Source organism: Lactuca serriola, chromosome 2 (genome assembly GCF_051521515.1).
Source record: "Lactuca serriola cultivar US96UC23 chromosome 2, Lser_US96UC23_V15, whole genome shotgun sequence".
Classification (NCBI taxonomy): domain Eukaryota; kingdom Viridiplantae; phylum Streptophyta; class Magnoliopsida; order Asterales; family Asteraceae; genus Lactuca; species Lactuca serriola.
Window position 1 is genome coordinate 117463601 of NC_136409.1, and position 27260 is coordinate 117490860.

The window sequence follows — 27260 nt, forward strand, 5'->3', positions numbered from 1 at the left end:
AATGAGTGTAACTACAAAGTAATTTCGAGTATATAATGGAATGCGAAGGCTAGGATCGCCCATCATCAACCTCTTTCACTTTAGCCCTTAAAAAACCCTAATTTCGATCTCCTTGAGTCCTTGAGCCATTGTTGGTGATTTTGAAGAGCTTACTTGGAGTTTTTGGTCACTTGAGGTGGAAGGAAGCTCTTGTGGTGGTTCATCTTGGCAAGCTAGACTCTCCCTTTTGGATTTGTTGAGCTTGTGAGCATTTGTAAGTCATAAAGCTCCTATCCTTTTGCCTTGAGCATGCTAGATCTATGCTTTGGCACCTTTCTTTGCATGGTTGGGTGTTTTATCTTGCATGAGGTCGATAAAGTTAGCAACTTTATGGACCATTGGGACATTTTCTATATGAGAGTCTTTGGATCTGAGTTTTGATGTAGGTTTTGGACTCCAAGCTTGAGTCTTGATCTTAATACCCTTCTTTTGACCTAGCTAGTGTTTAAGTCATGTACTAGACATGCATGACTGGAAAGCTATGATTTTTATGGTCCCTAGGGTCAAAGAAGGTATTCTGGAAAGTCCCAACGTATGCCTTAACAGATTAAGAGCTTAATGCTCGAAGTTGGTCTGAGCAGATCTCACAACATGAGAAACGGAATCTCACAATGTGAGCTAGGCGACTGTCCCGATCTGAGAACCTTGTTAGCGACTAAAGATGAGTCAACTCGATGTGTGAGTCTAGTTCGAGTCTATTCTCATGACGTGAGCCTTAGTGGCCACGACGTGAGGACGAGCTAAGGAAGGAAGTTGACCGTTGACCCTAGGTGTTGACTTTTGACATGTGTTGACTTTCGGTCAGCTCTCGGTGCCGGATGAAAAAACTAAGGGTTGTCTTGTGCGATTATCTAGGTGTGGAGTAGCACCGATGTAGCTGTTAGAGTGGACGACAATAGTTGATTTCCGATCGAGAGGTGAATCTTCCTTCGCAATAGTCGTAGGTCGAAGGCTCCAAGGTCGACCCACTAGTTATGCTATAGCATGATGATTGTCTTTGTGATAATTTTCAGTCTTGTTTGTATTTGTATGATGAATCTGGGATTTTTGTTATGATATTATGTGGTAATGGTAGGGGTGAAATCAACTCGGTATCCAGTTGAAATAGACCGAAGGGGTAGGCCAACACCTATATATACTTGGCAATGTCTGGTTGAAATAGACCGAAGGGGTAGGCCAACACCTAGATATGCTTGGCAGTATTCGGTTGAAATAGACCGAAGGGGCAGGCCAGCACCTATATATGCTTGGCACTATGTTTGTTCAGTATGTTTGTATAGTATGTGGTATGTTGGGAGAACTCACTAAGCTTTGTGCTTAAAGTTTCAATTTCTATTTCAGGTACCTCTAGTTCGAAGGGAAATGGCCCGACATGATCGCACTGCATCACTCCACGATTTTTCCGCACTAGTGATTTTGAGATTTGTACTCTTGTGACAACCCCAAAATCTCGGCCAGAAAAGACCGATTTTCATTTATGCTTTTAAAATAATTTCAGAGTAAATTCTTTTGATTTGAAAGAGTTGCGGAATTTGTTCCCAAAAACAAAACATGATAAAACAATGTTTACCAAAGCATTTCATAAAAGAAATGTATTTTCATAATATAATCAAAACTCGGGGTGTCATGTTCCAATACAGACCAATAAGCATAAACGATAACATTACAAGTCATTCAACGAATATATACATATACAGACTTGTAAACAAAACAACTTGATGGTTCATCCATCTTATGCCCTTGCGCCACTTCTTGTAATACAAATAAAACTGAGTGGGTCAGGCTTGGGAGCCTGGTGAGCATATAGGGTTTTCAACCCACAATAAATAATTATATTTAATTTCCACCAACCAACAATAACCCAATTACCCATTCCCGTTATTCTCACTTTATGTCCCTAAAATAACTAACACAAGGGACCTAGTCTAAGAATATTTCATCGGGACGACAACACATGCTTCGGGGGTTCCTCATCAATATAAGTCAAATAAGGCAACCATGAGGGGGATGGAGTACAGCGAATGAACACCCAAGTTCATTAACACCTACAGGTGGCGAGCCTGCTAGTGTTCCACATGACTGTCTAGAAAAGTCTGTGGTCGTCATCTAAACTCCGCTAGATGACTAAATCAAACAACAACGAGGCCTCTCATCTGTTTATTACACACCAACTATCTACCCATGTTCTACCCAACATATTAGTAGATAAAAATATACATTTTTATACACAGTTTAAAAAAAACTGTATAGCATGCTTTAATCAATACATACTCCACATAACAGATGAGGCACACACACATAACACGTATTTCATAGAGAAATAATCAGATCTATAAGATAGAAGAAAGTGAATACACATTCACACATATAAACAACAATATACTTAATACACTCAAACCATACTTGTATTATTATCGTGTTTATGAAAGGTAGTATACACTCACTTGATCAGAAGATGATCGGACAGCACTACGGCTTATAGAAGTAGTACTCCTCAGCAGATCTGGAAGATCTCTACAAAAATCGAACTTCTCGCGGACAGAGCTTCGGCTCGGGAATCGCACTTCTCGGGATCTTCGGGGCTTCGAAACTTGCTTCGGGACTCAGGAATATTACCGGGGATTCGGGGTACTTCTGGCACGCAAATCGAGGCAAAACGGGAGAGAGAAGAGAGAAAAAGAGCAATTGAGTCGGCTGCCCTCGCATCCTATTTATAGGAGGCTGGAGCCTCGGAGTACGCGGGGCGTACTGGTCCGAAATCGTCATGGCGTTCGTCATCCGAAGAACTCGAGTGCGAGGTGCGTCATGCTTCGCGGTACGCTGGGCGTACTTCGGATCAGATCGGTGACTCCTTCGGATATACATCCGAATTAAAGATTAAATTTAAATACAAATTATTTAATAAACTTCGGAAATTCATATATTCTTCATACGAACTCCGTTTTCGACGTTCTTTATATCCACGCGAAGGTGAGACTACGCTCTACAACTTTCGTTTAGACTCCGTCGGCTAATTTTAACTTTATTTTTATTAATTGTTTTTAATAGGCCGGGACAGAAAAACTTCGTTATAAATTCATAACTTCTTCGTTTGACGTCCGTTCTCGCCTAAATTTTCATCGCTTCGATACCAACAACGAGATCTTCGATTCTCGTTTAGATTGTTTCGGCTAAAAACCGCTCGATCTCAAATCGAGTATTTCAGGCTGCATACCGTTAAGCCGAAACTTCAATAAATCATAACTTCCTCATACGAAGTCAGATTTGGGCGTTCTATATATATTCGGAAACCTCGTTTCAACCACTACAACATTATCCAAAAATATCAAGTTTATTTTACACTTAAATTTTGACGCTTATTTTTATTCTTAATTAATCAAACCACATAATTAAGCAATTAAGCACAAAACACATAATACTCAAATAATACACTCTTATTATTTCAAAACAGGTTACAAATATTAACCTAGACTATTACATTGCTACAAATGGCAAGTCTGGAAACACAGGCGTTACAACTCTGATATTATGTTACTATGTGACTCTTTTGAATACTTCAATATCAGTTTCTTATGAAAGTAATGAATTTAAAACAAAATTTTTATCTGTATTTTTGAGATGTTACACAAAAGATATTGAATAAAACTCATTGTAACTACTAAGTAATTATATGTACTCATTTAGACGTAAAGCGCAAGACAATTGCACTTTAAGTTAAACTTAACTGGACCGGACAAAATATTAAGTGTTAAATGTTTGTTATTAAGTGTATATATATATATATATATATATATATATATATATATATATATATATATATATATATATATATATCCTGAAAATGAAAAAAAATTAACTTATCATTGTATGTCATTTACTCTTTACTAGTTACCATTTATCATTTTGTGTTGTGAGTTATGTCTAATATTTTGAAGTTTTTATAGCTTTTGAACGGAAAATTGAATGTTTGAGATATTTTTTATGTTTTAAAATTATAAATTAAATTATGTCTTATTTTGTGGGATCTTAGGATCCCAATCTTGCAAACCCAAAAATAATCCAACGTAAGATCTTGATCTTGACAACATGATGGTAGTTACTCGTTTAGACGTAAAATGCAAGACAATTGCACTTTAAGTTGAAATTAACTAGACCTGGACAAAATTTTCAGTGTTAAATATTTATTATTATTATATTACCTATATAAATTTCCAATATGCCCAAAAGTTATTGAATAAACACTAAGTGTAACTAATAAGTATAGATACTCATTCACACGTAAAATGTAAGACAATTTCACTTTAAATTAAAATTAAAGTTGAATTACATGAGCCAACCTGAAATCCCTATAATCATCCCTTTTACTTCCACATTAACAAAACCTAATCTTCTTTATGCTCTATTTATTTGATTATTTGACTCGGATGACCACTGTTTTCTTCTCCGAAGGTGTCCAAATTTAGAAGCAATTCCAGGTTTCGGAAATTAATCATATCACAATATCTCGTAAAATGGTAGCAATTTTCAGCAATAGCAATTACATTTTCTAAAAATCGTAAATTTTATGCAGTCTTTTCAATTCCATATAACTATGCAAACGGTTTTCTTAGATTATCTGGTTGCGAATCATTAATTCAACAAAAATTAGATTATATATTAAGTTTTTCTCGCATTTCCCCTATATAAACGCAAGTGTGTCATTAGGATAAAAATTTTAAATACCTTGACATTATAGATGACATAAAGCACCTACGTTACAATTTCTCGTAATTTCCACTATAATTTAACCTTTTTGTCATTTCAAAATAATAACAAAATCATGCAACTTCACCTAATTTTCACTACAATTCAACCTTTTAGTCATTTCAAAATAGTAACAAAATAATTCAACTTCTCGTAATTTCCACTATAATTTAACTCTTTTTGTCATTTCAAAATAATAACAAAATCATGAAACTTCTCGTAATTTTCACTATAATTTATAACCTTTTCTTCGTGTCAAAATAGTAACAAAATCAACAGAAATGAGACATATATGCTATTAAGATAAAGCACAAAAACCTCAAATACCATCAAGGAGTGATAATAATATGAATAAAGAAATTTTGGTTATCTCAAAAAGAAACATTGTTATTACAAGAAAAAGAATATATATAACAAACAATATCTAAACTATATTGAAACTTGAAATTATTCCATAATTTATTATTTTTCCTATTTCCTTTTATTTTCAATTTCATCCATCAACAATAAATTGATCATCTTGATTATGTCCTTCAACTCTAGCATCATCACCATCAACCATGCCTCCAACATGTTGCAAATTTTGCATCATTTGTGACAAATAATGATTGCTAGCACTCGTATTATCCGAACCATTCCATTGTGAAACAATCCCAAGCAATTGACTTGTAACATTTTGTTGTTCCTCAAGAATCCTTCCATGAATTTGTGCCATTTCCACTCTATGTTGACTCAACATCTCATCAATTCTCCGATTCCATTCCGACCTTCTCCTGATTCCCCTCTCCTCCCATTCCCTTTCCCGTGTCACCTCCTCGTCTCTTCGTCTCCTCCTCTCTTCCCTCTCCTTCTCCATCGCTTCCCATTCTTGATTCCGTTGTTTCCTCCTTTCTTTGTATTGTTTCCGCCGGAATAACTCTTTCCGATTCCGCTCTCGCTCTCTTTCCTCCTCACGTTGCTCAAATCGAGCTTCCATTTCCCGGAGTTGTGCCAATTGGTTTGCTACAAACCCCCATGCCTTCTTCTCGGGATTTTTAACTTTTCGCTTCTTGTTCCCATTCCTCTCAATTTCTCCGTAATCATGATTCCCATTCCCATTCCCATTTCCATTCCCATTACCATTGTTGTTGTTATCGTTGTAATTTTCTTCTTCGTAGTATTCCAAAGCCAGTACCCCATTGGGTTCAATTCCAATGTTCCCAAACTCAACAATCTCCATTTCCTGATTACTCTCATCAAATCCGTTGTTTCCATCAAATGGAAGTGAAATGTCGCCGAAAATCTCTTTGTATCTCAGGAAATTTGACCAATGAGTCAAACCTTCGACCCAATCAAAACCCTCGCCGCCGCTCACCACTAGATCGCCGGAATCCGGCCGTTTAATCTTCTGCTTCACGAGAGAATACTGGTGTCGCATGTTCTGGACTTTATTTGAGACGTCTTTCCAGCTCCATTCCCATGGATACGCAATCGGATCAGAAAGATGATGAAGGGAATTCACGTGTACAGCAATCGGTTTGTATTTCTTTTCTCGGGTTTTCATTTTGGATAAACTTCCATCAGAAACCATTTCTCCGTACTTATCGATTAGGGTTCTTTCTTCTGCCTCCGTCCATTTCTTTCTTCTTGGAGGAGGCATCGTTTATACTCATTCAACAACAAAAAGTATCCGAATTTTACGAGAAATCTTGATTTTGAAGAAACCCTACTCTATATTTACATGTAAGTATACAGAAATATGAAGAATTGAAAGTGAAATACTGACCTTTTGATGGTAAAATTGGGGGTTATAAGTTGCGATTGGAGGATTAGGGTTTGAAAGACTTCGGATTTATAGTGTCAGCTGATGTGTTCTTGAACTGTGATTTGCTCCGTTTATACAGAATATAATTGAAATATTCGAAGCTCAGAGAGAAAGAACGAAAGAAACGAGTGAGAAATTCCTTCGACTCTTGTCTTTAACTACTCATATATTTTTTTTTCCATTATTATTTCATTTAGAAATAGTTTAAAAACATGTATTAGACATCGAATTTTTAATTTTAGACACATATAATTAAAGATACGATTTACGCTAGAATCTTACAATTTTTTTAACATTATCTTGTAAAATATCATAAAATTATTGGATTTATATCATATTGAAAGAATAAGAATATATTTACCCAATTAACTTTTAATTGTGTGTTTATTTATCATTTATGCTCATTTATTTTTATATGTTTTTTTCATAATTTTTTTATATTTTCATTTTTACATTTTTATTCATAATTTGTTTCTTTGACTTTATATATATATATATATATATATATATATATATATAGTAAATTACACGAATGATCCCTATGGTTTGGGGTAATTTGCGCGTTTGGTCCCTAACTTATTTTTTAAACTCGAAAGGTCCCTACTATTTGTTTTTGTTACGCGCTTGGTCCCTACTGTTTGTTTTTGTTATGCGTTTGATCCCTGTATTACCTAAAAATACTATTATTTAAATAGGAAAAATGGTGAGGTAGGTAAGGAAATGTGAGGGGTGGTGTTAGGGTGTGTTTATTTAAATAAATGGCAAAATAGTCTTTTTTAGGTAAGACAGGGACCAAACACGTAACAAAAACAAACAACAGGGACCTTCCGAGTTAAAAAAATAAGTTAGGGACCAAACGCGCAAATTACCCTAAACCATAGGGACCATTTGTGTAATTTACTCATATATATATATATATATGTATATATATATATATATATATACATACATACATACATACATATATATATATATATATATATATATAGAGAGAGAGAGAGAGAGAGAGAAAGGTGTTCAATTGAGAAAATAAAAAAAAGGTTGAGAATGAGGGAATTATTCTCAGCCACTCATTTAATCTAAGCATAAAAAGACACGGTGACAAACTTGTAAATATGTTAATAACCTTCAATCTCAAATACGTAACTATAGAGAATTCGATAACAGTTCCTTCATCATCAAAATTTCTCCTCCAACCTTCAACAATCATCCAGATTTCTTCAACTAAACCATCATCAATGTCATCCAGTGTTAATCAATCATCGATATTCGTGACTGGGAGGTTCGCCATTCAAGACAGATTCGCAACTCAAATTCATCAATTTCATCAATTTCTTTGTTGAATACTCCGAATGTTCGTAGCTTGCAAGCATTTGTTAAAGTTCATAACGGATTTGGAACTGGAATGTCCCAGATTCACAAACGAAATAAGTTGGAATCAGAATTTCTTCGCTATTCATGAAATTGGAATCGGAGTTCTGGACTCGCAGTCATAGTCGACATTGAAGGACTCAGAATCGGTACTCACAGGTTCCCAATCGGATTTTCGGAAGTCAAAATCAAAATGAGAAATCGATCAGATATTGGATGTCACATCTAAAGTCGAAATCGGAAGTATATGATGATTTGGAATTGATAACTTGATGTTTTTAACATTTATAAAATAGTTAACTTGCATGCACTCCAACTGTTTGATGAAATGCATTAACTAAATTACCATGTTATATTCACATATGAATATGTTTTCTCACCTGAATCTGTATATGATTATTAAAAACACAAAACAAATATGCAAGTCTGTATGTTATTCATATGTGAATAACATATGAAAATTATATATATTTGTCAAAATACCTTCAAATATTCATAAGTGAATATATTCACAAGTGAATATACCTTGTAATATTCATATGTGAATATATTGTGTAATATTCATAAGTGAATATATCATCTAATATTCACAAGTGAATATACTATGTAATATTCACATGTGATATACCATGTAATACTATGTAATATTTACATATGAAATATCATTTAATATTCATAAGTGAATATACCATCTAATATTCACAGGTGAATATACTATGTTAATATTCACAAGTGAATACATCGTCCAATATTTAAATATGAATATACTATGTTTATTATATGCTATATTCATATATGAATGATACTTAAATTGTAAAAAATAAATCATATTTTTTATTCATAAGTGAATAACGAATGTACTGTAATAAAACCTGATGCATTTTTATTTATTTATGAATAACGATAGCTGAAAATATAAAATATATATATATATATATATATATATATATATATATATATATTTTTATTTTATCTTAAAACTATATCAACTAGGAAAGAGCCCATGCTTCGCATGGGTTGCAAATAATTTAAGGTTTCCTAAAAAACTTGGTTGGAAATACTTTAAAGTTTTCTAAAAAAAATTTGGCACAAAAGTGACAATTGTCAAAGTTTAGTGGCGTTAGTGTAAAAAATCATCAAACTTTAGTGCCAAGAGTGTAAATAAGTAAAAGTGAAAGTTTTGTGGCAAAAATGTAAAGAAATAAAAGTAAAGTGGCAAAAATATGAATTGGAAAAGGTTCATGTTAAGGTAAAAGTGTAAAGAAATAAAACTAAAGTGGTAAAAGTATGAATTGGAAAAGGTTAAGGCAAAAGTGTAAGGAAATAAAACTAAAGTGGCAAAAGTATGAATTGGGAAAAAGTTAAAAGTGGAAAAAGTATGAAATGGAAAAGGTTAAGGCAAAAATGTAAAAAAAAAATAAAAGTTAAGTGTCAAAAGTATGAATTGGGAAAAGTTACTGTTAAAATATCCATGTGCTTTAATATATATATATATATATATATATATATATATATATATATAATATGGATGTCTATTTGTAGAGAATAAAAAATCATGAATTTTCGTATATTTAAAATCATTTTTTGATAAAAATAGCTTCTAAAAATTAAAAAAAAAAAACAAAAAAACCCTATGTTTTTATATATATTAAGGTAATGATTAGCATAGTTTAAGGAAATATGTTTTGTTGGAAAACACATGTCTATTCATTTCCCATTTCTGCTGGTACAACGGAGGCTTTTGCGGCAAAATTAAATAAATGGCTGAGAATGATTCCCCCATTCTCAACCTTTTTTTTCTCAATTGAACTCTCCTATTTATATATATATATATATATATATATATATATATATATATATATATATATATATATATATATATAGTTAGGTTCAAATGTTTTTACTATCTATTATGTGCTTGTAGAATTGATTCTGGACCAATCATTTTAGTTATTTTAAGAAAGTAATTAATGCATATTAAATGCTGAAGTTCTAATTAATGCTCATTATATCTCTTAAAATAACTAAAATGATTGGTCCAGAATCAATCTTACATGCACAAAATAGATAGTTAGAACAATATAACCTAACCATATATATATATATATATATATATATATATATATATATATATATATATATATATATATATATATATATATGAAAAATGAATATACCATAGAAGATATATAATGTTAGGTACCAAAAACCTACCATACTACGTCGTTTTTGTATCATATATGAAATGTAATCATCCAAAGTTCTTAAAATTCAACTCGTAACTTGATTACTTCCAAAACATTTAGAAATTTCACCATTAACTTTCTTTTATATCATATCGTTTTGTCGAACACCTACCAGACTATACTTATGATACTTTCAAATGAAAATTATGTTAGAGGAAGATAATTGTGAAATTTCTAAAATCTTTGGAAGTAATCAAGTTAAGAGTTGAATTATAAGAACTTTGGATGATTACAATGCATATACGATACAAAAATGACGTAGTATTGTATGTTTGGTTACCTTAGTTTATATACCTTCTATGGTATATTTACTTTTCCCTCACACACACACACACACACACATATATATATATATATATATATATATATATAAGGTTAGGTTATTTTGTTTTTAGTAACTATTGTGTGCCAAAATGCACAGATCTGGACCATTGGATGAAATATAATCAAACTGTAACACCGAAAATTTTCATATAAAATTTTCGTTTTAAATTCACTTAAATTCTCATATTACATTACACAAAATCCATCCAATTAACAAAACACAAATCTATCATTATTTGATTAATAATTCAGGATCCTCCAAAACATTATTCTTCATCTCGTGTGTACAATCGAGCCGTCACCTTCCTGCGATCCTAAGAAAAACCTGAAACACATAACGCATAACACGGTAAGCACGAAGTTTAGTGAGTTCCCCAAAATACCACATACAACTCATTAGCCACTCGAGGCTATAACTTTGGAAGACCCTCTTGGTCAATGTATCTCTGTGGGACTCTCCAGTCCCACGGCTCGCTGGACCCTCTGGTCTGGTCTCGGTGAGGACCCTCCGGTCTCACAGCTCGTTGGACCCTCCGGTCTGATCTCGGTGAGAACCCTTCGGTCTCACAGCTCGTTGGACCCTCCGATCCGGTCTCAGTGAGGACCCTTCGGTCTCACAGCTCGTTGGACCCTCCGATCCGGTCTCAGTGAGGACCCTCCGGTCTCACAGCTCGTTGGACCCTCCGGTCCGGTCTTAATATCACATAATATAACATATATACCCAAGGTTCTAAATGGCGTGAGGCATGGCGTGGCGGCAAGGTCAATCCTCAAGCTTAACGAGCCGTGGCGAGCCATGGCGTTTTTCAAGGCGTGATGTAAGGCGGCGATTTTGTATTAATTTAAAATTATATTACCACATAAATATAAATTTATACTAAATATAACTACTTTTTAAAAGTGTTAGATCAATAACTAATAACAAAAAGTTAACAAAAACCACAATACTTGTATGTCCGATTTGGAAAGACATAACAAAGCGCAAAAAACTGTGTCTCAAACAAAAAAACACGCACCATAACACGCCATAACGCGCCATGACGCGCTATATCACGCCTTGCTACACGCCACACCTAACGACAACGTTATGAAGCTTTTTGTAACGGCGAAGCCACGCCTCACGCCATGGCGCGCCTTTTAGAACACTGTATATACCACACCGACAAATGCACAACTCAAGTAAGCACATAAGACCAATATATACACAGATTACAATAACAACATAAGTCACAAAGATAGTATGCATGATAACACATAACACATTATAAACAAGTAAGACCCTCTGATCGATAATGTATTAAGACCCTCCGATCAATGGTGTAAATAAGACCCTCCGGTCAATAACACAAATAAGACCCACTGGTCACACACAAGTCACCACACAGGTAAGTATAGTGAGAAGACTCACCTCGGATGACGAACAGATCCCATAAATGCTGTTGTTGTACACCAGCTTCTAACACTGTGCCAAACCCACAAATAATCTCATTAGGATCCAAGACCAAACCTTCACATATTAGGTCTAAATATGGTCCACCAATCCGGCCCATAAATAACTCAAGCCCATTTGGCCCACCAAGGCCCAATACCAAATGGGTCCACAAAGGTCCACTAATGGCCCCACTATGGCCCAATTTTCCAAATTGGGCCCAAACCCTCATATGGGCCTTACCCTACAACCCATCTAAATATTCTGGTCCACATAATTATTCTTGGGTGGCCCATCAATAGCCCAATCACCAAAGCCCAAAAGAAAGGACCAAGCAAAATTAGGGTTTTCACATAAAATGACAATTAGGGTTAAGTGTTTCTCACTTAACCCATTAAGTCCATCACTCCACTAGCCCATTCACACAATAAAATTGGACATAATTCACAATATCAATCTAACAATCCAACTGCGGGTCCTGGTAAAATCCAAACTAACAAACCCAAAAATTAGGGTTTTCTAAACCCTAATTAGGGTTTCTAGCCCAATCATGAACCAACCCAGTCCAAAATTAAGTGTTTAGGTCCATTAGGGTTCCACTAGGCCGGGTACCACCCACTGCCACCTCGGGCTGTGGTGGTCAGCGGCAGCTCATGGCGGCAGGCGGCAGAGGCCACCATTACTAGTCATGGTGGTGGTGGTTCCTGCCCAAAAGTGCTCAAACATCCTCACACTTAAAATTCACACGCATACAACCACCAACCATGGCGGCTGGTGGCGGCAGAAAGCGGCAATGGGTGGCAACCACCACCTTGAGATGGTGGTGGTGGATTTTCTGATCCACTAAGTTGCATATAACACCTCAAACACCGAGAATAGCAAAAATACTCGATCATACACTTACTCAGCAACCTCACAGGCGGCTGTCATAACCGGAATGGGTAGGAACGGTGGCCATAAGGTCACCGGCGGCAGGCTGTGACGTTCCACAACATCCAAACAACAGAAACGAAGAAGATGAAAGAAGATGGGTGGCTAGCGGTCTTACCTAAGCTTTCTCTTCGCGCACTAATTGCACAACGACATACACACGAACTACTCAACTGGTCTCGGTAGTTCTCCGATGGCACACAACCCCTCCGGTAGCAGGCGTCGCGTTGGCGTCATTCGTCGGCACTGAAGTGGCGGCGACGGCTCCTGGCGTTGCAACGGCGATAGATTGCACTCCCATGGCGGCGGCTGTAGATTCGTGCCCTAGGGTTAGGCTTGAGTCGCATAAACGGGAGGGAAATAGAACACAGATAGATCCCGCTCCCTTCCAAACTTTCCTTCGTTTTTATCACATTTAGCCCCTCCTTACCATATCTTCTTCAAATTAAGTCCAAAACTTACCTAATAGCCCCTGCCCTCAGAAATCTTTACAAATTAATCCATAATTTACCATTTAGTCCTTGCTTCCCAAAATCTATTCAAATTAAGTCCCAATAATTTACCAAGCAGCCCCTGCCTTCATAAATATTTACAAATCACTCCGGAACTTAAACTTTTAACCCGCAACTTCTAAAATCGTGACAATTAACTCCTCGAGGCCAACACCTTGTGATGTTATTATTGATTTTAGGGCTTCTAGTCATATTAACCCCTATCTATTTATTTATTTAATATACAGGATGTTACACAAATGTCATGATCTAAGAGTCTATGATAGTAGAATAGGATAACATGTACCATATAATCACATAAATTTGATCATAAGGGCATTTTAGTCAATTAAACTATATTAAAAAAGGAAATTTTCGGATTTTTAGGGATAATTAATTCATTTATTTTTAAAAATATTAATATTTTAAATTAATTTAAAATTAAAAATCCGATTTTATTCTGTCAGAATGATAGAATTTTAACCATAAACTAATAAATATATTTTTCGATTTTATTTTGTCAAAATGACAGAATGTCAACTATAAACTAGTAAATACATTCCGAAATAACACACAAAATCGATTCTTGAACTAATAATATACCAAATAATTACATTGTATGATTGTGATTCATTAAATAATAACATTCTAAAAGAATAACAAGTATAATTCTTAAAAAATAACAACATTCTTAAACAATAAATGTGGACATTCTTTAATTCATTCTTCAAGCCTTTCCCATCAGGTCTTCAAGTCATTTCTATTGTCAAGTAATTTGTAGTGATACACTTGTGTTTGCATTCTGATATGAAAAAAAATAAAGAATAAAATTTGAGTTCATTCTTAGAGAACAATCATTGTAAAAGAATAAAATTAAAGCTTCCCTGCCTTTTTTGGTTTTCTAGGTCTGATCAATTTGTAGGATTACAGGTAAAGAATATTTTCCTTCTTCATTCTGAAAGAATAGTAGCCTTCTTCAAACTAAAGCCCTCTTTATTCTAAAAGAATATTGCCCTCATTCTGAAAGAATTTTCAGGTTAACATTCATTTGGTAAAACAAACAAGTTATATTATGGTAGGTGAAAATCAAAAATTATAAAGTTTTTTTTGAAAGAGCAAAAAAAAATTATAAAGTTTGAAACCATTTAAAGCTAAAGTTTGTAAACCTTTAAGTATTACTCAATTAATTAAAATATTAAAAAAAAAGAAAAAAAAAGAGAGCATGGAAGGGATTTGCTGCCATATCAGCCAAGCCGATGATGATATTCACATGCAAACAAACAATAAATAATCACAAATGAAGGAATGTGAATTGAATGGAATGGAAATATGGAATGGAGTCAGTCATTACCTTGAGAGGGTGTAGTAACATTCTTAAAGAATTTATATTATCAAGAATATACCCAACGAACAAAACATTGATGGAATGAAAATCAAACGAGGATGGAAAACAATACCCATTCAAAACATACTTACATTTTGGACCATTTTCTCCAAAATCATGGAACCGATATATGATCCTATGTGCTCATCCCTAATAAGAATATTAGCCAAATACAATCTAACATATAGAATCTTTGCGACCTCCCAGAATTTTCACTAATTTACTACCAAATTTATCAATAGAGTAATAATCAAGACTGAAGAGACCGTACCTTGTGTTTCAGTGCAACATTTCTGATTTGTGAAGGAATCAAGACTGAAGAGACGTGTATACTATACTTGCACGCATTCACAAATTGGTTGGTGTCAGGCGCCATGGATATGCAACAAACTTTGTGGCGATCACAATGTTATCACGAACTTGTGTCTGTCCTGAACATCCAGTCAACCAACAACTTAGCAAATATATATGCATCACCAATGTTACACTAAAATAACAAGAAATCGTAGACTCCCAAAAATAATTAATTACATGTCAATTTTGACCAAATTAAGGCACACTATACAGAGTTTTACCTTCAAATTCGCTTATGAACCTCACTCTGCCCATTTAGTTTACCAGTACCATAAGAATCAGCGGTTTTAAAGAGGTTAATACTATTATCGACAGCTAGGTTAAAAATTTGTTGAAGCTCAGTGTCCATGGATTCTTGGTACCCCCAAAGTAACTGATTGCCCCATGCCCAGGTTCCAAACCCTATGGGGGATACACTCATTGGCCCCAACTTCACCTATTAAAACCGAATCAAATACAACCATCAGAGTTAAGGTTATGAACGGAAATTGAGTTACCTTCTGCCATGGCCAGAGAAAGCGAGGTATTTTGAGAATCTTGATAGGCGAAGCAATTGGAGAAGTAAATAACGCAGAGGGTGTTCTCGTTGACATTGATATGACCATCGGAGTTAAGGTCCGCAAACGACTAAAAGAAACAAAGTTATTTCTAATAAAATAAAAAAATAGAGATGGATAAAAAAAATGACAGTTGTGGATAAAAGAAACATGCTTACATTTGGGACCATTTTCTTCCTTATTGCCGATGTTCCCTGTAGAACTCGGGAGGGTTCCATCGATTGAAATCAGAGAAAGATGCCTATGAGAGAAGATTAAAGATGGAATGTGAAATATGGGAGGTGCGAGTCGAGAGATTTGAGGCGGTCGACGCCTAAATAGTCAAAGAAAAAGAAATCAAAACTTAATTTCCTTAATTGCAATATTTTAATTAAATGATTTCCTTAATTAAAAGTACAAAAAGTCCAAAATACCCTTTAATGATTTATTTAATTATTTTTTATTTCTTGAATTCTCATTGGTGCATTTAGGCACACAATAGTTGCTAGAAACATTTGAACCTAGCTCTCTCTCTCTCTCTCTCTCTCTCTCTCTTTATATATATATATATATATATATATATATATATATATATATATATATATATATTACAATTTTTGTACTTCATTTTCCATGTTTCTTTCAAACCTTTTAATAATTTTATTTTGTTTCTTTGCTTTTATATATATATATATATATATATATATATATATATATATATATATTTTCACAAGCTGTTTTTATAACTTTATATATTAACTTTGTTTTTACATATTCTTTTTTCATATTGCATCATAGCTCTATTTAATCCATTATTATAAAAACTAAATAAAAAACAAATTGAATTGCCACAATTCAAAAGTTTAGTGACTATTCATAAGCAAAAAAATGTTCAACCTTAAATAGCTAAAAAAAGTTCAATAATCTTAGTTAGCTACAAAAACAATATGAAAACATGTTTTTGTCATTTATATTGACAATTTTAGCAAATATTAAAAAGTCCAATGAATTTTTAAAAATATAAAACAAGTTAAGCTACAAAATAAGCACAAAACAAAAAATTAAGTGATTAAATATGACCTTAACCATAACCACTTAGGTTGTGATGACTTGGTAAGACATATAAAATATATGGTGGATAACCTATTCACCCATTTTTATATCCTCAACCCTTCTGATCATGGAGGTTCGCCTGCAGTGACTCTAGGACAAGAGGCATAGCCTCATGTTCGCAACATGAGATTATTCTGTGCACGAAAGTTGGACCGGAAACTCTTGTTATGGAAGTTCATATTCAAAAAAATATATACATATATGACCTTCACCATATATTTAAAATTGAAAAGTGGTGTTTTTCGTTGGTGCTTTTCATTGAATATTGGCTTGTATTTTTATTTATTTAAAATAAATGCTGCAAAAAAATTAATTTTTTTTAGAACGACTAAAAGGTTGTTTGATAGTTTATGACTGAATTAAATATAACTGAGTAAAGACTTGAATGGGTTGAATTGGTCTGAAGCTCTGACTAAATATGTCTTTGATTGAAATCATATTGTTTGATTATATCTCTGCATGAATATATTAAATGCTAAATATGACAATTTTACCCTTTTATTATGTTTTTGTGTTGTTCAATTGATAAATAGCTTAATAAAATTGATAAATAATTATTAAGTAAAAAACATAAAAAACAAAATGGCATACAAAGGATGGAATGAACAAAATTAACAATGACAAAATAGTCATTTTTAACAAATACATATATTTACAATCTTTCACAAAGTTATAGTTTGAGGCTTTCCTGAATTTCTAGGAGAAGCATATCATAATTTCTCTTCATATTGTCACATTGTCACATTGTCACTTAAGCCCCACCATCAAGGTTCATGTTTCCTTTATCCCTAATGTCTATTCCATCGGCTTCAACAATCAATTCACAGAACTAATATTTCTATTCTTTAAACCAACAACAAATACAATTAATCATTCCCTCTAAATGCTTTCATTCCTTTCCCACAATTATTACATTCTATTGCTGTGTAAAGAGCTGTTTTCCCCAAATATTGATGATTATGCTTCTATTGAAACATCATTAACACCAAAGTTCAAAAGTAGATTATTTAACTACAAAAACCTAAAATCATATAAAAGTGAAGTTACAGACATTATATATTGTTTTGTTATAGACTAATCATCGTTATTATCGAAAATTTTAAAAATAAATATAAAAGCTAACAAACTATAAAGTATAATAAAAACATTTTCTCTGTCATCTTTTATCCAAAATTCGTTTGAATTATATACAGAAAATGTAACTTTTCTTTATTAAAAAACCAAGCTTTCACAATTCATTTCTAATGTCGTACCTTTCTTAACTTCAAATATAGACGAAAACTATTAGTATAGTATTTGAAAACCAACTATCTTAATTGCATCATTGTCGATCGATCTGTTAAATCAAATATCAAAAATTTGAAAAGTTAGACCTACAAATTAATACCTACAAATTCGCCAGAATATAAACATCATAAACCACAAAAAAAATAATCAAAATAACCAATAAAAATGTAAGAAAATGTCGCTAAATTCCTGAACAGATTTCTCATGTTTCTGATTTCTCACAGCATCTTGACACCATATGCCTCTAATCCACCACAAAACCACCCACAACCGTTAGCAATCTAACATGTCAGAATTCCGGCCACCGGAGGTTAATATTCCGGCCTACCACCACCACCACCACTGCTAACAACCGGTGAGATTCACACCTCCGGCCGCCTGGGGCTTTCATTTGTGCTTCTAGTTACAGAATGTGAAAGCTTAGGTGATTCCACCACCACTGGAGTTCCCATATCCTTTGTTTTATGAAGAAGAAAAGTCCCCGAAAAAATCGTCACAAAACCAGACAATTCTGTCACAATTTGTGTCGCATTTTGATGATTCCAATTCTGTAAATATAACGAGAAGCAAATTAACATTAAAAAGTTCAAAACATTTTTCCTTTTTAAGTTATTCGAGGTCTAATAGTTACTGTAAAATGTAAATCACCTTGAACATGATCATACTGGCTAAAATGGTGAGGCTTGTAAACATGACATAATATACAGGTGAAATGACAGCAGTATTGAAGGTATCTAGTGCCTGAAAATTACATAATTTTTGATTAAGTAAACATTGTATTTTGTAAACAAGATTCCATTGATGAACTTTTGTTTGATTTTACCTTGTTCAAGTAGTTGAGTTGTGTGAGACAGAAAACGAATAGTAGCAAGGTGAAAATCCATGTTTGGAAGTATATAAATTGGTTACTTCCAGAAAATGATAGCTTCATGGCAATTCCCACTGCTTTCACACACATAACCTACATTCCCACCAAAAAAAAAATGAAAAAAGGATGGATGGAGGCACCAATCCATAAGGCCCCATTTGTTACACATGACAGGACATGACAAAACAGGTTGTATTGTATTTGGTGTGTCAATACTGGACTTGCATCGGGACCAATGTCAATAGAACAAAAATTGTAACTTTTTGTCCGACACCAAAAGATGGAACAAGGCAGGAAAGGGTCTCGCTCTCAATCTCTCGTATGTGAAAAAGACATAAATACCCTCCTCATCTTCATCATCGAAGATAGCCCTACAAAGCTTCCAATGTCCGGTCCCCACCAGTACACAAGCTTTGTAGGGCTATCTTCAATGATGAAGATGAAAAGGGTATTTACGTCTTTTTCACATACAAGAGATCGAGAGCGAGACCCTGTCCCACCTTGTTCCATCTTTTTGGGTGGGACAAAAAATTACAATTTTTGTCCTATTGACATTGGTCCCGATGCAAGTCCAGTATTGACACACCAAACACAGTACAACCTGTCCTGTCATGTACTGCGTAACAAACTGGATCCGAAGAACCACAAAGGTAACAACTAACACGAACCGTGAGAGAGCCCATGAGAGAGCAAATCCCGACATATATGACCAAATGGGTCCCACCATATAACGGCACATAACGGTAGATAAGTACACCAACAAAAACCAAAACAAGAAAGGCATAGACCAGGAATCCTGTTAAAACCTTAAATTCCATGTTAGAATAGACACAAAAAGCCATAATTTTTTTTTTTTTTTGACAACTGATAAATGTAGTAAGGATTTAGTTATAAACTTATAATCACGTACTTGGCTCGGTTGCAAAGAACCACACTTGTTTAACCGAGTCAACTTGGGTCTCTTGTGGGGCATGCAAGACAATTACGGTTGATCCCACTAAACATAATGCACACCCGACTACACCAAAAATATGCAACCTTTCATCCAAAAAATAATGGGCTAACACTGCACTGATAACATAATTTAATTTAAATATATATATATATATGTAAAAAGTAAAAAACAACAACTATAAATCAAGATACGTATAATAATAATAATAATAATAATAATAATAATAATAATAAATCATAATCGAATACCTTATAATCATACTTAAAGCTCCTAATGGGGTTACGAGAATTGCTGGAGCATATGCATAGGCAGCAAAATTTGCTACCTCGCCTATTATCACTACAAAAAAAAAAAATCAAAAACAATAATGAAACTATGATCATATTAGCACTAATAGTCTAATACACCACATCTCATCAGAATTTGTAACAAATCGTAGAAGTCTAACTTAATTCGAATACCAAAATACAATTGTTTAAACAAAAAAAAAACTAAAATGTTTTCAAGATGATAAAATTGGAAAATAAATATAAAAACAAATAATATGCATTTTGTGATTGTGATTGTGATGTGATAGAACTTACTGCTCACCATCCCAGCCCACCACCATGGTTCCTTCAAGTATGTGTAGCCTCCTTCACCTATTTACAAAATTGCCATCGAATCGATATACATCATTCTCGATTGATCAATAATCAATTCACACATTATAATACAAATATTTTCACGATATTGTAAACCCTATTTCTCGATATACACCTATAGAGAGTTTACACAAGTAAAAACAGCGAATCATTATCAAAAAATGAAATATAAGAGGAAGGAATGGAAACCTCAAACCTGCTCTAATTCCAGTAGCACCAGCTTTCATGAGACCTTTTTTCTTAATAATAAAGCTAGATCCAATAAATAAACTTGAAGATATAGCTAATACAAGTCCATGTATATTATCAGACGACATTCCCCCCATTTTTAGGTTAAAAAATGGAGAGAATATGAGAATATCCAAAACCTAAATTAACGATTTGGTTTTCGAATTTCGATTTGAGCAAGAAATTAAATCGTCTAGACCCACGAACGAGTTCACAATCACAATCGTTTCCTCTATGTATCGATCGATATCTACTTTAAAGAATCAAAATTGAACTCCCAACATAAAAATTTCACCTTTTTGGGTGTCTTGTCAAAATGGGTATCTTGTAAAAGGAATCTTTTTCGTTATCGATTCATATGGAAGGTGATTGATCACATGTTTAGTGTAAAGGGTTTTGAAAAGTTTGAACTTTTAAAAGTAAAGCTTCGTGTCTCTTTCTCTAAAATAGAAGAGAGAAAGATGAAAAAGAGAAGACGAAGGAAGCAACAGAGCAACAAACACTCGAATAGTACGTCTATTTGCATGCGCTTGAAGAAACGAGTGAAAAAAAAGTGATAAATTGTTCAAAATTGTACTTTGTTATCGTTTTGAAAGTATGATCTTAACGGGAAGAAGTAAATGGGCCGGGTCAAATAATGTTGTAATGTGGTATGCTTGTTTACTTGACATGTGTATAACGGGATTGTAGCATAGAAAGATACCTTTTTTGCATTCTTCATGAGAAAAGCATCGAAGAGAAAGGCTTCAATGGTAATTCCTTCCTTAGCCTTAATGAAGTTCTATTTGTTATATATAAACAACAATGAAAATAGAGTATGAGACATATAAGATGTTGGAAGACTCTATTCGAGTATATAACATCGTTTTCATAGATGATTTCAGACATAAAAATAATAAAAAGAAATATTAGTGTTTGATACTTTTTGGTTTTCTAGAAGGAGGATATAAAGGCTCTTAATAAAGTTCAACGGGTCATGAATTGTAATGTTATGTAGTTTTTGAAAAGAAAAAATATATATTTTTGCAATTTAAAAGCAATATCTATTAAGATGTTTGAAACCTCTTTCATTAATTTCTTATATTTAATGACCATAAATGGAAACAAAATTGAATCCCAATATCATATCTCTATGAATTTGATATGTTATATACGGATAGATAACTGTCAGATATCGTATTTTAACAGTTTCAAACTATACTTGTACCTAACAAAGTATTTGAAAGATTAAAACCATGTGATTATGACTACCCAATGTCCATAAAACCTAAATGCTTTTGGCAATTGAAACTTTCTAAAAGACATTCATATTTGGTAAATGTGGATGTCCTAAATCTTTTTGGGTTTCTTAAGATCTAAGAAACAATTATATGGTAGTGAAACATAATCGCTATTCATTGTAGAATGTATAAAATATAAGATTTGAATTTATCATTTGTTAATTATAATGGAAAAGAAACATCAATGAAGTTAGGTCAAATAATTTTCTTTGGACTTTAATGCTATAAATACACTTTCTTTTATATTTGCTATTTTTTTTCTTTGGTAATGACGCCTATGAATTGGCCATTTAGTTCATGAGGTTAGGCATCGCCATGTAATTAGGTTCATAAGCAACACAGTTGCATTGCATGACAACTATTGTATAGCATAATATTAAAAATAAAAATATTCGATTTAGGGATGCTTTTCAAACATCTTTTTCAAGAAAATGACTTTGTTATTATAAAATGTTGGTGAAATCCGTTGTTTTTTTTGTAAACTTCAATGCTTGTTTGGTTAGATAAGAATAATTAAAACTTGATAGATGTTTGGAACAAAAACGTTAGGCCAAATTGATCATTGAATAACTTGTAGTCTACCCAATAAGGACAACTCTTATAAAAAATCACTTCCTTAATGCTACCCTATCAAAATAAATATTTATTTGCTTTAAGTATAAGCTCTGAATAGATGCATAAGTATTTTATAACATAGTACTCATAATAGATAATATTTTTACTTATTTATTATAATGATATTGTGCAAATAAATGATAGTTGATACTTTATCTAAGAAGAATAAAGGGTTATATCATATGGAAGGATGTCATAGTTGTAATAAGAGTCTAACATCTAGATTAGATTTTTTTTTTTAAATCATAGTTTAACTTTGTGTTTAGTCCATAATCATGCTCCTGAATAAGTTGGTATGTGTTAAAATATCTTGAACAGTGGAGTGAAATGTTAAAAACAATGAATGTGATGTCTAATATTAAATCTGAAACATCTCTTATTGGATTTTCATTTTTTTTCTTTAGAAATAGGACACTTATGTAGGAGACAATTTACATTATGTGAGTATTGTTAGAGGTAAACAATATTGCATGCCTACAAACTATGTCTTGATTTTTCACAACCTGTTTGTAAGAAATGAAGAACAATGAACAAGTGTGTGTACGTTTTTTCATGTGAAATAAGTTAAAATAACTACCATTAAGTATTAACTACTAGTAAAACAACCTCATGAATCTTTACAGCCTTTCAGGCTAGGTCCAATGAAATGGCCCATCATGTTTAATGCCAAAACCCTTTAGCCCATCATTAGGCAAGTTCTATTTGTTTTGGGTTTTGATGACATGACCTGTTTAATAGCAAAACTCTTTAGCCCATCAATCCATTACTAGGAAAGTTTTATTGTTTTGGGTTTTGATTTTTTTTTAAAATAAAAAAATACGAATATATATATATATATATATATATATATATATATATATATATATATATATAGGTAAAGGTTCAAATGAGAACCAAAAAAGATTAAGAACCTAAGAACCAACTAATTAAGGAAAATACTTGTCAAAACACGGAATGGCATAAGCTGTAATTCAATAGAAAACAACAATCACAATAGGAGAAAACCTCTGTTGCAGCTGACATCAAACCACCTACAGATCTGTAAAACACCGCCTTCCTCCTTTCTCTTTGATCTCCGGTGTTCTAACACCGATAACCTTCTTTCTTCAGATCTATACTCCGGTGAGTGCTAAACCGCCAATTCGTCTCCTTCTTCGTTGATTCGATGAAGCTCTGTTGCCAACAACATCAAACCACCTCCAGATCTGTAACAATTGATGCCACCTACTGTAGATTTTGGCCTTCTACACCTCTGAATCTATAATGTATGCTTCGTCTCCGACCACGAACTAGCTAGAACGCCAGAAAACGTCGCCTTCTGCATTTCTCTTTGATCTTCGGTGTTGTAACATCGATAACTTCCTTTCTCAGATCTAGAGCTCCGATAAGTGCTGGAGATCCACCACATCTGCCTCCTCCACATCGGATTCATCTCCGACCACTTCTTGCTACCTTCTTCACCTCCAACCACCAAAGACCTCAGTTGTTGCAACCTATGGTCAAATCGATTCCTTCCCTACGATCTATGTCGTTTCCTATGCTTAATGTCGTATTCATTGGCTTCATTGATACATGTTATCTCATCCTCTAACTCTGTTTTGATTTCAAAACATGTCCTTCTCGACAAGCATTTTGTAAATGAAGTGGAGTTTCACTGAAATAAGGTAATATAACTTCATATTTGATTTGTTCTTGAATTTTTTATGTTCTAATACATATCTAATACAAAAAAAGCTAGCTCAACAACAAGCTCAAATAAAATCACAGATGGCTCGCTATGAAGATGAACTGGCATGAAAAAGAATGCAAGCATGTTCTGAAATTCATATTTTTCTGGTTTAGTTCATGAAGTTATGAAATAAATTTCAAAAATCTTGCAGGCTGAAAATGAAAATCATAGAACAAGAAACCAAGAACTTGTTAAAATGCAAGAAGAATCATCAATCAGACAAGAACAAGCTAGAAGAGTAATAGAAGAGCAAATCCAAGCACAACGTAGACAAACAGAAAGAGAAAAAGCTGAAATAGAAGATAAACAATTAGGGTTAGGGCTATGGCTGAAGCAGAAGCAAGAGCCCATGAGGCTAAATTAGCAGAAGATGTGAATAAACGAATGCTTGTAGAACGTGCAAATGCAGAAAGAGAAAAATGGGTTTCTGCCATTAACACTACCTTTGAGCACATTGGAGGTAGTGATAAAATCTTGGTTTCTATTTCTTATTTTTTGAATGTATAAAACCTTTTAAATCATGTCTGTTTTGCAGGGGGGTTGTGTGCAATATTAACTGATCAGAACAAGATAGTTGTGGCTGTTGGGGGTGTCACAGCCCTTGCTGCAGGTCTACACAACAAGGTATATCTATATTATAATTATTACTTATACTTGTTTTGAGTTTATTTTTTTTAAGAATATATCTATATTATAATTATTAATAATACCTGTTCTAAGAATATATCTATATTATAATTATAATGTAATCCGTTTTATTCTAAAAATCTTGCATCTTCTTTGATATCTATTATGAAAAAAATAGTTTTGTTTCGATTGTTCCTTCAAAAAGCATGAATTTAATATTTTAAAATCTCATTTGTCGTGTGTGTGTGTTTATATATATATATATATATATATATATATATATATATATATATATATATATATAAAATTTTAGTTTTAACCGTTATTAAGTTGTGAACTTAAGTTTCGTTTTTTATTTGTTATAATATTTGCATAAAAATAATATTCAAAGTTTAAGTTTTATATAGTTAGTTTTTTCTGTGAATTTAATTTATAATGTATGTTATTATGTTAGTTTATTCTCAAATAAAATGAATTTAGGTTTGTTAAGTTGTGAATTGTGATGTTTTAATATTTTAATTATTATTTAGTTATGTCAATGTTAAGTTTAATTGTGACCAAGTGAGTTAATATATTTTAAATTCTGAATACTATTAATGAAGATTCCCGAAATGCTCTATTAAACTGTGAATTTGTGTGGTGTACACATTATGTTTGATGAAATGCTTTAACAAAATCAAGTAAACTTCTAAGCTGTAAATACTGTGAACGAGGGTCCTAAAATGCTTCATTAAATTGTGAATTAAAATCTTAAAATAATTTTAGGCTGAGATAACGGTCGTGAATATATAATTTTTGTGTATTAAACTTTGAATTTGTTATATTAAACGTTGAATTTTGTGTATTAAGTTGTGAATTGATTGTATTAAACAGTGAACTTACTATATTAAACTTAAAAATAACTATATTAAGCATATTTTGTATGAATTTTTTGTGTTTTAAACTTTAAATTTATCATATTAAGCTGTGAATTTTGTGTATTAAGTTGTGAATTGATTGTATTAAACTGTGAATTTAATGTATTAAACTTTAAAATAATTGTATTAAGTTGTGATTTTTTAGGAATATATAACTTTTATGTATTAAATTGTGAATTTGTTATACTAAGCTATGGATTTTGTGTATTAAGTTGTGAATTAATTGTATTAAAATGTGAATTTACTATATTAAACTTTAAAATGACTGTATTAAGCTGTTGATTTTTTAGAATTTTTTTGTTTGCTTCTGAAATATAAGAAAAGAGCACCATTACACATATATATGATATTGTCTAATTTTGAATGAAGTATGTAAAATTTAAATTATGAATATTTGTGTAAATAAACTTTGAAAGAAACATTAGCCTATATATATATATATATATGAAAGTATAAATGTAAAATTTAAGTAGAAAATATAGTTGTGAATATATAATTTTTATGTATTAAATAGTGAATTTATTATATTAAACTGTGAATTTTGTATATTAAATTGTGAAGTGCATGTATCAAGCTGTGAATTTATAATGAATTTCGTATAATATGTGTTTTTATGCATTAAATTGTGAGTGTGTTTTTTTATGCACTAAGTTGTGAATTAGTGTATGAAATATTGAATTAAGTTTTGAATTAGTGTCTGAAATATTTAATTAAGTTGTGTATTAGTGTCTGAAATAATGAATTAAATTATGAATTTTGGTTTTTTTTAATCCTTATTTGATTTTTTAGGAAATGATGTTGGTGGTGTTGACATTGATGCTTTGTGGTGACGATGGTTGATGACAACATATGGTAGTTGGCAGTGTTAATGGTGGCGATGGTGGTAGAGTAATGATATGTTCTATTCCTCACTCATCTTCTTCGCTGATTTAAGATAAGTTATCATCTTTTATGATTCACGTATATATTTTTCTTTTGATGTTTGTTTATGAAGTATGAGATAACTTATGTATGTATTAAAATATAAATGAGTTTTTTATACACTGAAATATGAGATTATACTTGTAAATAAGTTGTGAATGTATTGTATTAAACTGTGAATTTGTTGTGTTAAGCTGTAAATTTGTTCATAGCTTAGTATAATAAATTCACAATTTAATAGATAAAAATGTCTTTAGATATGAACATATAACTGTTAGTATTAAGTTAAAAAAATAGAGTCGTGCATATATATTTTTTGTCTATTAAACTATGAATTATTGTATTAAGCTGTGAATTTTATGTATTAAACTGTGAAATGATTGTATTAAGCTGTGAATTGGTTGTATAAAGATTTGAAATTTTTA

The 27260-nt window shown here is 32.5% G+C and overlaps 1 protein-coding gene and 1 long non-coding RNA gene across 8 annotated transcripts; both read right to left on the bottom strand.

Annotated features, from left to right (window-relative positions):
* Window positions 1–10713: 10713 nt before the first annotated feature.
* On the bottom strand, window positions 10714–13242 carry LOC145090419 (uncharacterized). The gene is made up of 3 exons (XR_013701557.1): window positions 13005–13242; window positions 11936–11989; window positions 10714–10852 (listed from the first exon to the last, which is right to left on the bottom strand). It is a non-coding gene; the product is annotated as an uncharacterized LOC145090419 (long non-coding RNA).
* A 4846-nt stretch (window positions 13243–18088) lies between these two features.
* On the bottom strand, window positions 18089–21467 carry LOC145086675 (putative magnesium transporter NIPA1). Of its 7 annotated transcripts, none has more exons than XM_079024502.1 (8): window positions 21450–21467; window positions 20466–20515; window positions 20123–20213; window positions 19830–19990; window positions 19588–19715; window positions 18875–19012; window positions 18700–18792; window positions 18089–18599 (listed from the first exon to the last, which is right to left on the bottom strand). In XM_079024502.1, exons 2-8 carry the CDS (start codon window positions 20482–20484, stop codon window positions 18414–18416), a joined length of 816 nt encoding a protein of 271 aa, XP_078880628.1. In that variant the 5' UTR covers window positions 20485–20515; window positions 21450–21467; the 3' UTR covers window positions 18089–18413. The 7 variants fall into 7 exon arrangements, with proteins under 7 accessions (XP_078880628.1, XP_078880630.1, XP_078880624.1 ...); XM_079024504.1 differs by having other exon boundaries at window positions 20459–20515; window positions 21450–21466; XM_079024498.1 differs by lacking the exon at window positions 21450–21467 and adding an exon at window positions 20715–21403 and having other exon boundaries at window positions 20459–20515.
* Window positions 21468–27260: the final 5793 nt, after the last annotated feature.

Coding starts and splice junctions, on each gene's coding strand:
- LOC145086675 (XM_079024498.1), bottom strand. CDS start 20,844: ATGGGGGGAATGTCGTCTGATAATATACATGGACTTGTATTAGCTATA. Junction 20,214..20,458: donor GTGGGCTGGGATGGTGAGCA/GTAAGTTCTATC, acceptor TTTTTTTTGTAG/TGATAATAGGCGAGGTAGCA. Junction 19,716..19,829: donor GTTCTTTGCAACCGAGCCAA/GTACGTGATTAT, acceptor AGGTTTTAACAG/GATTCCTGGTCTATGCCTTT.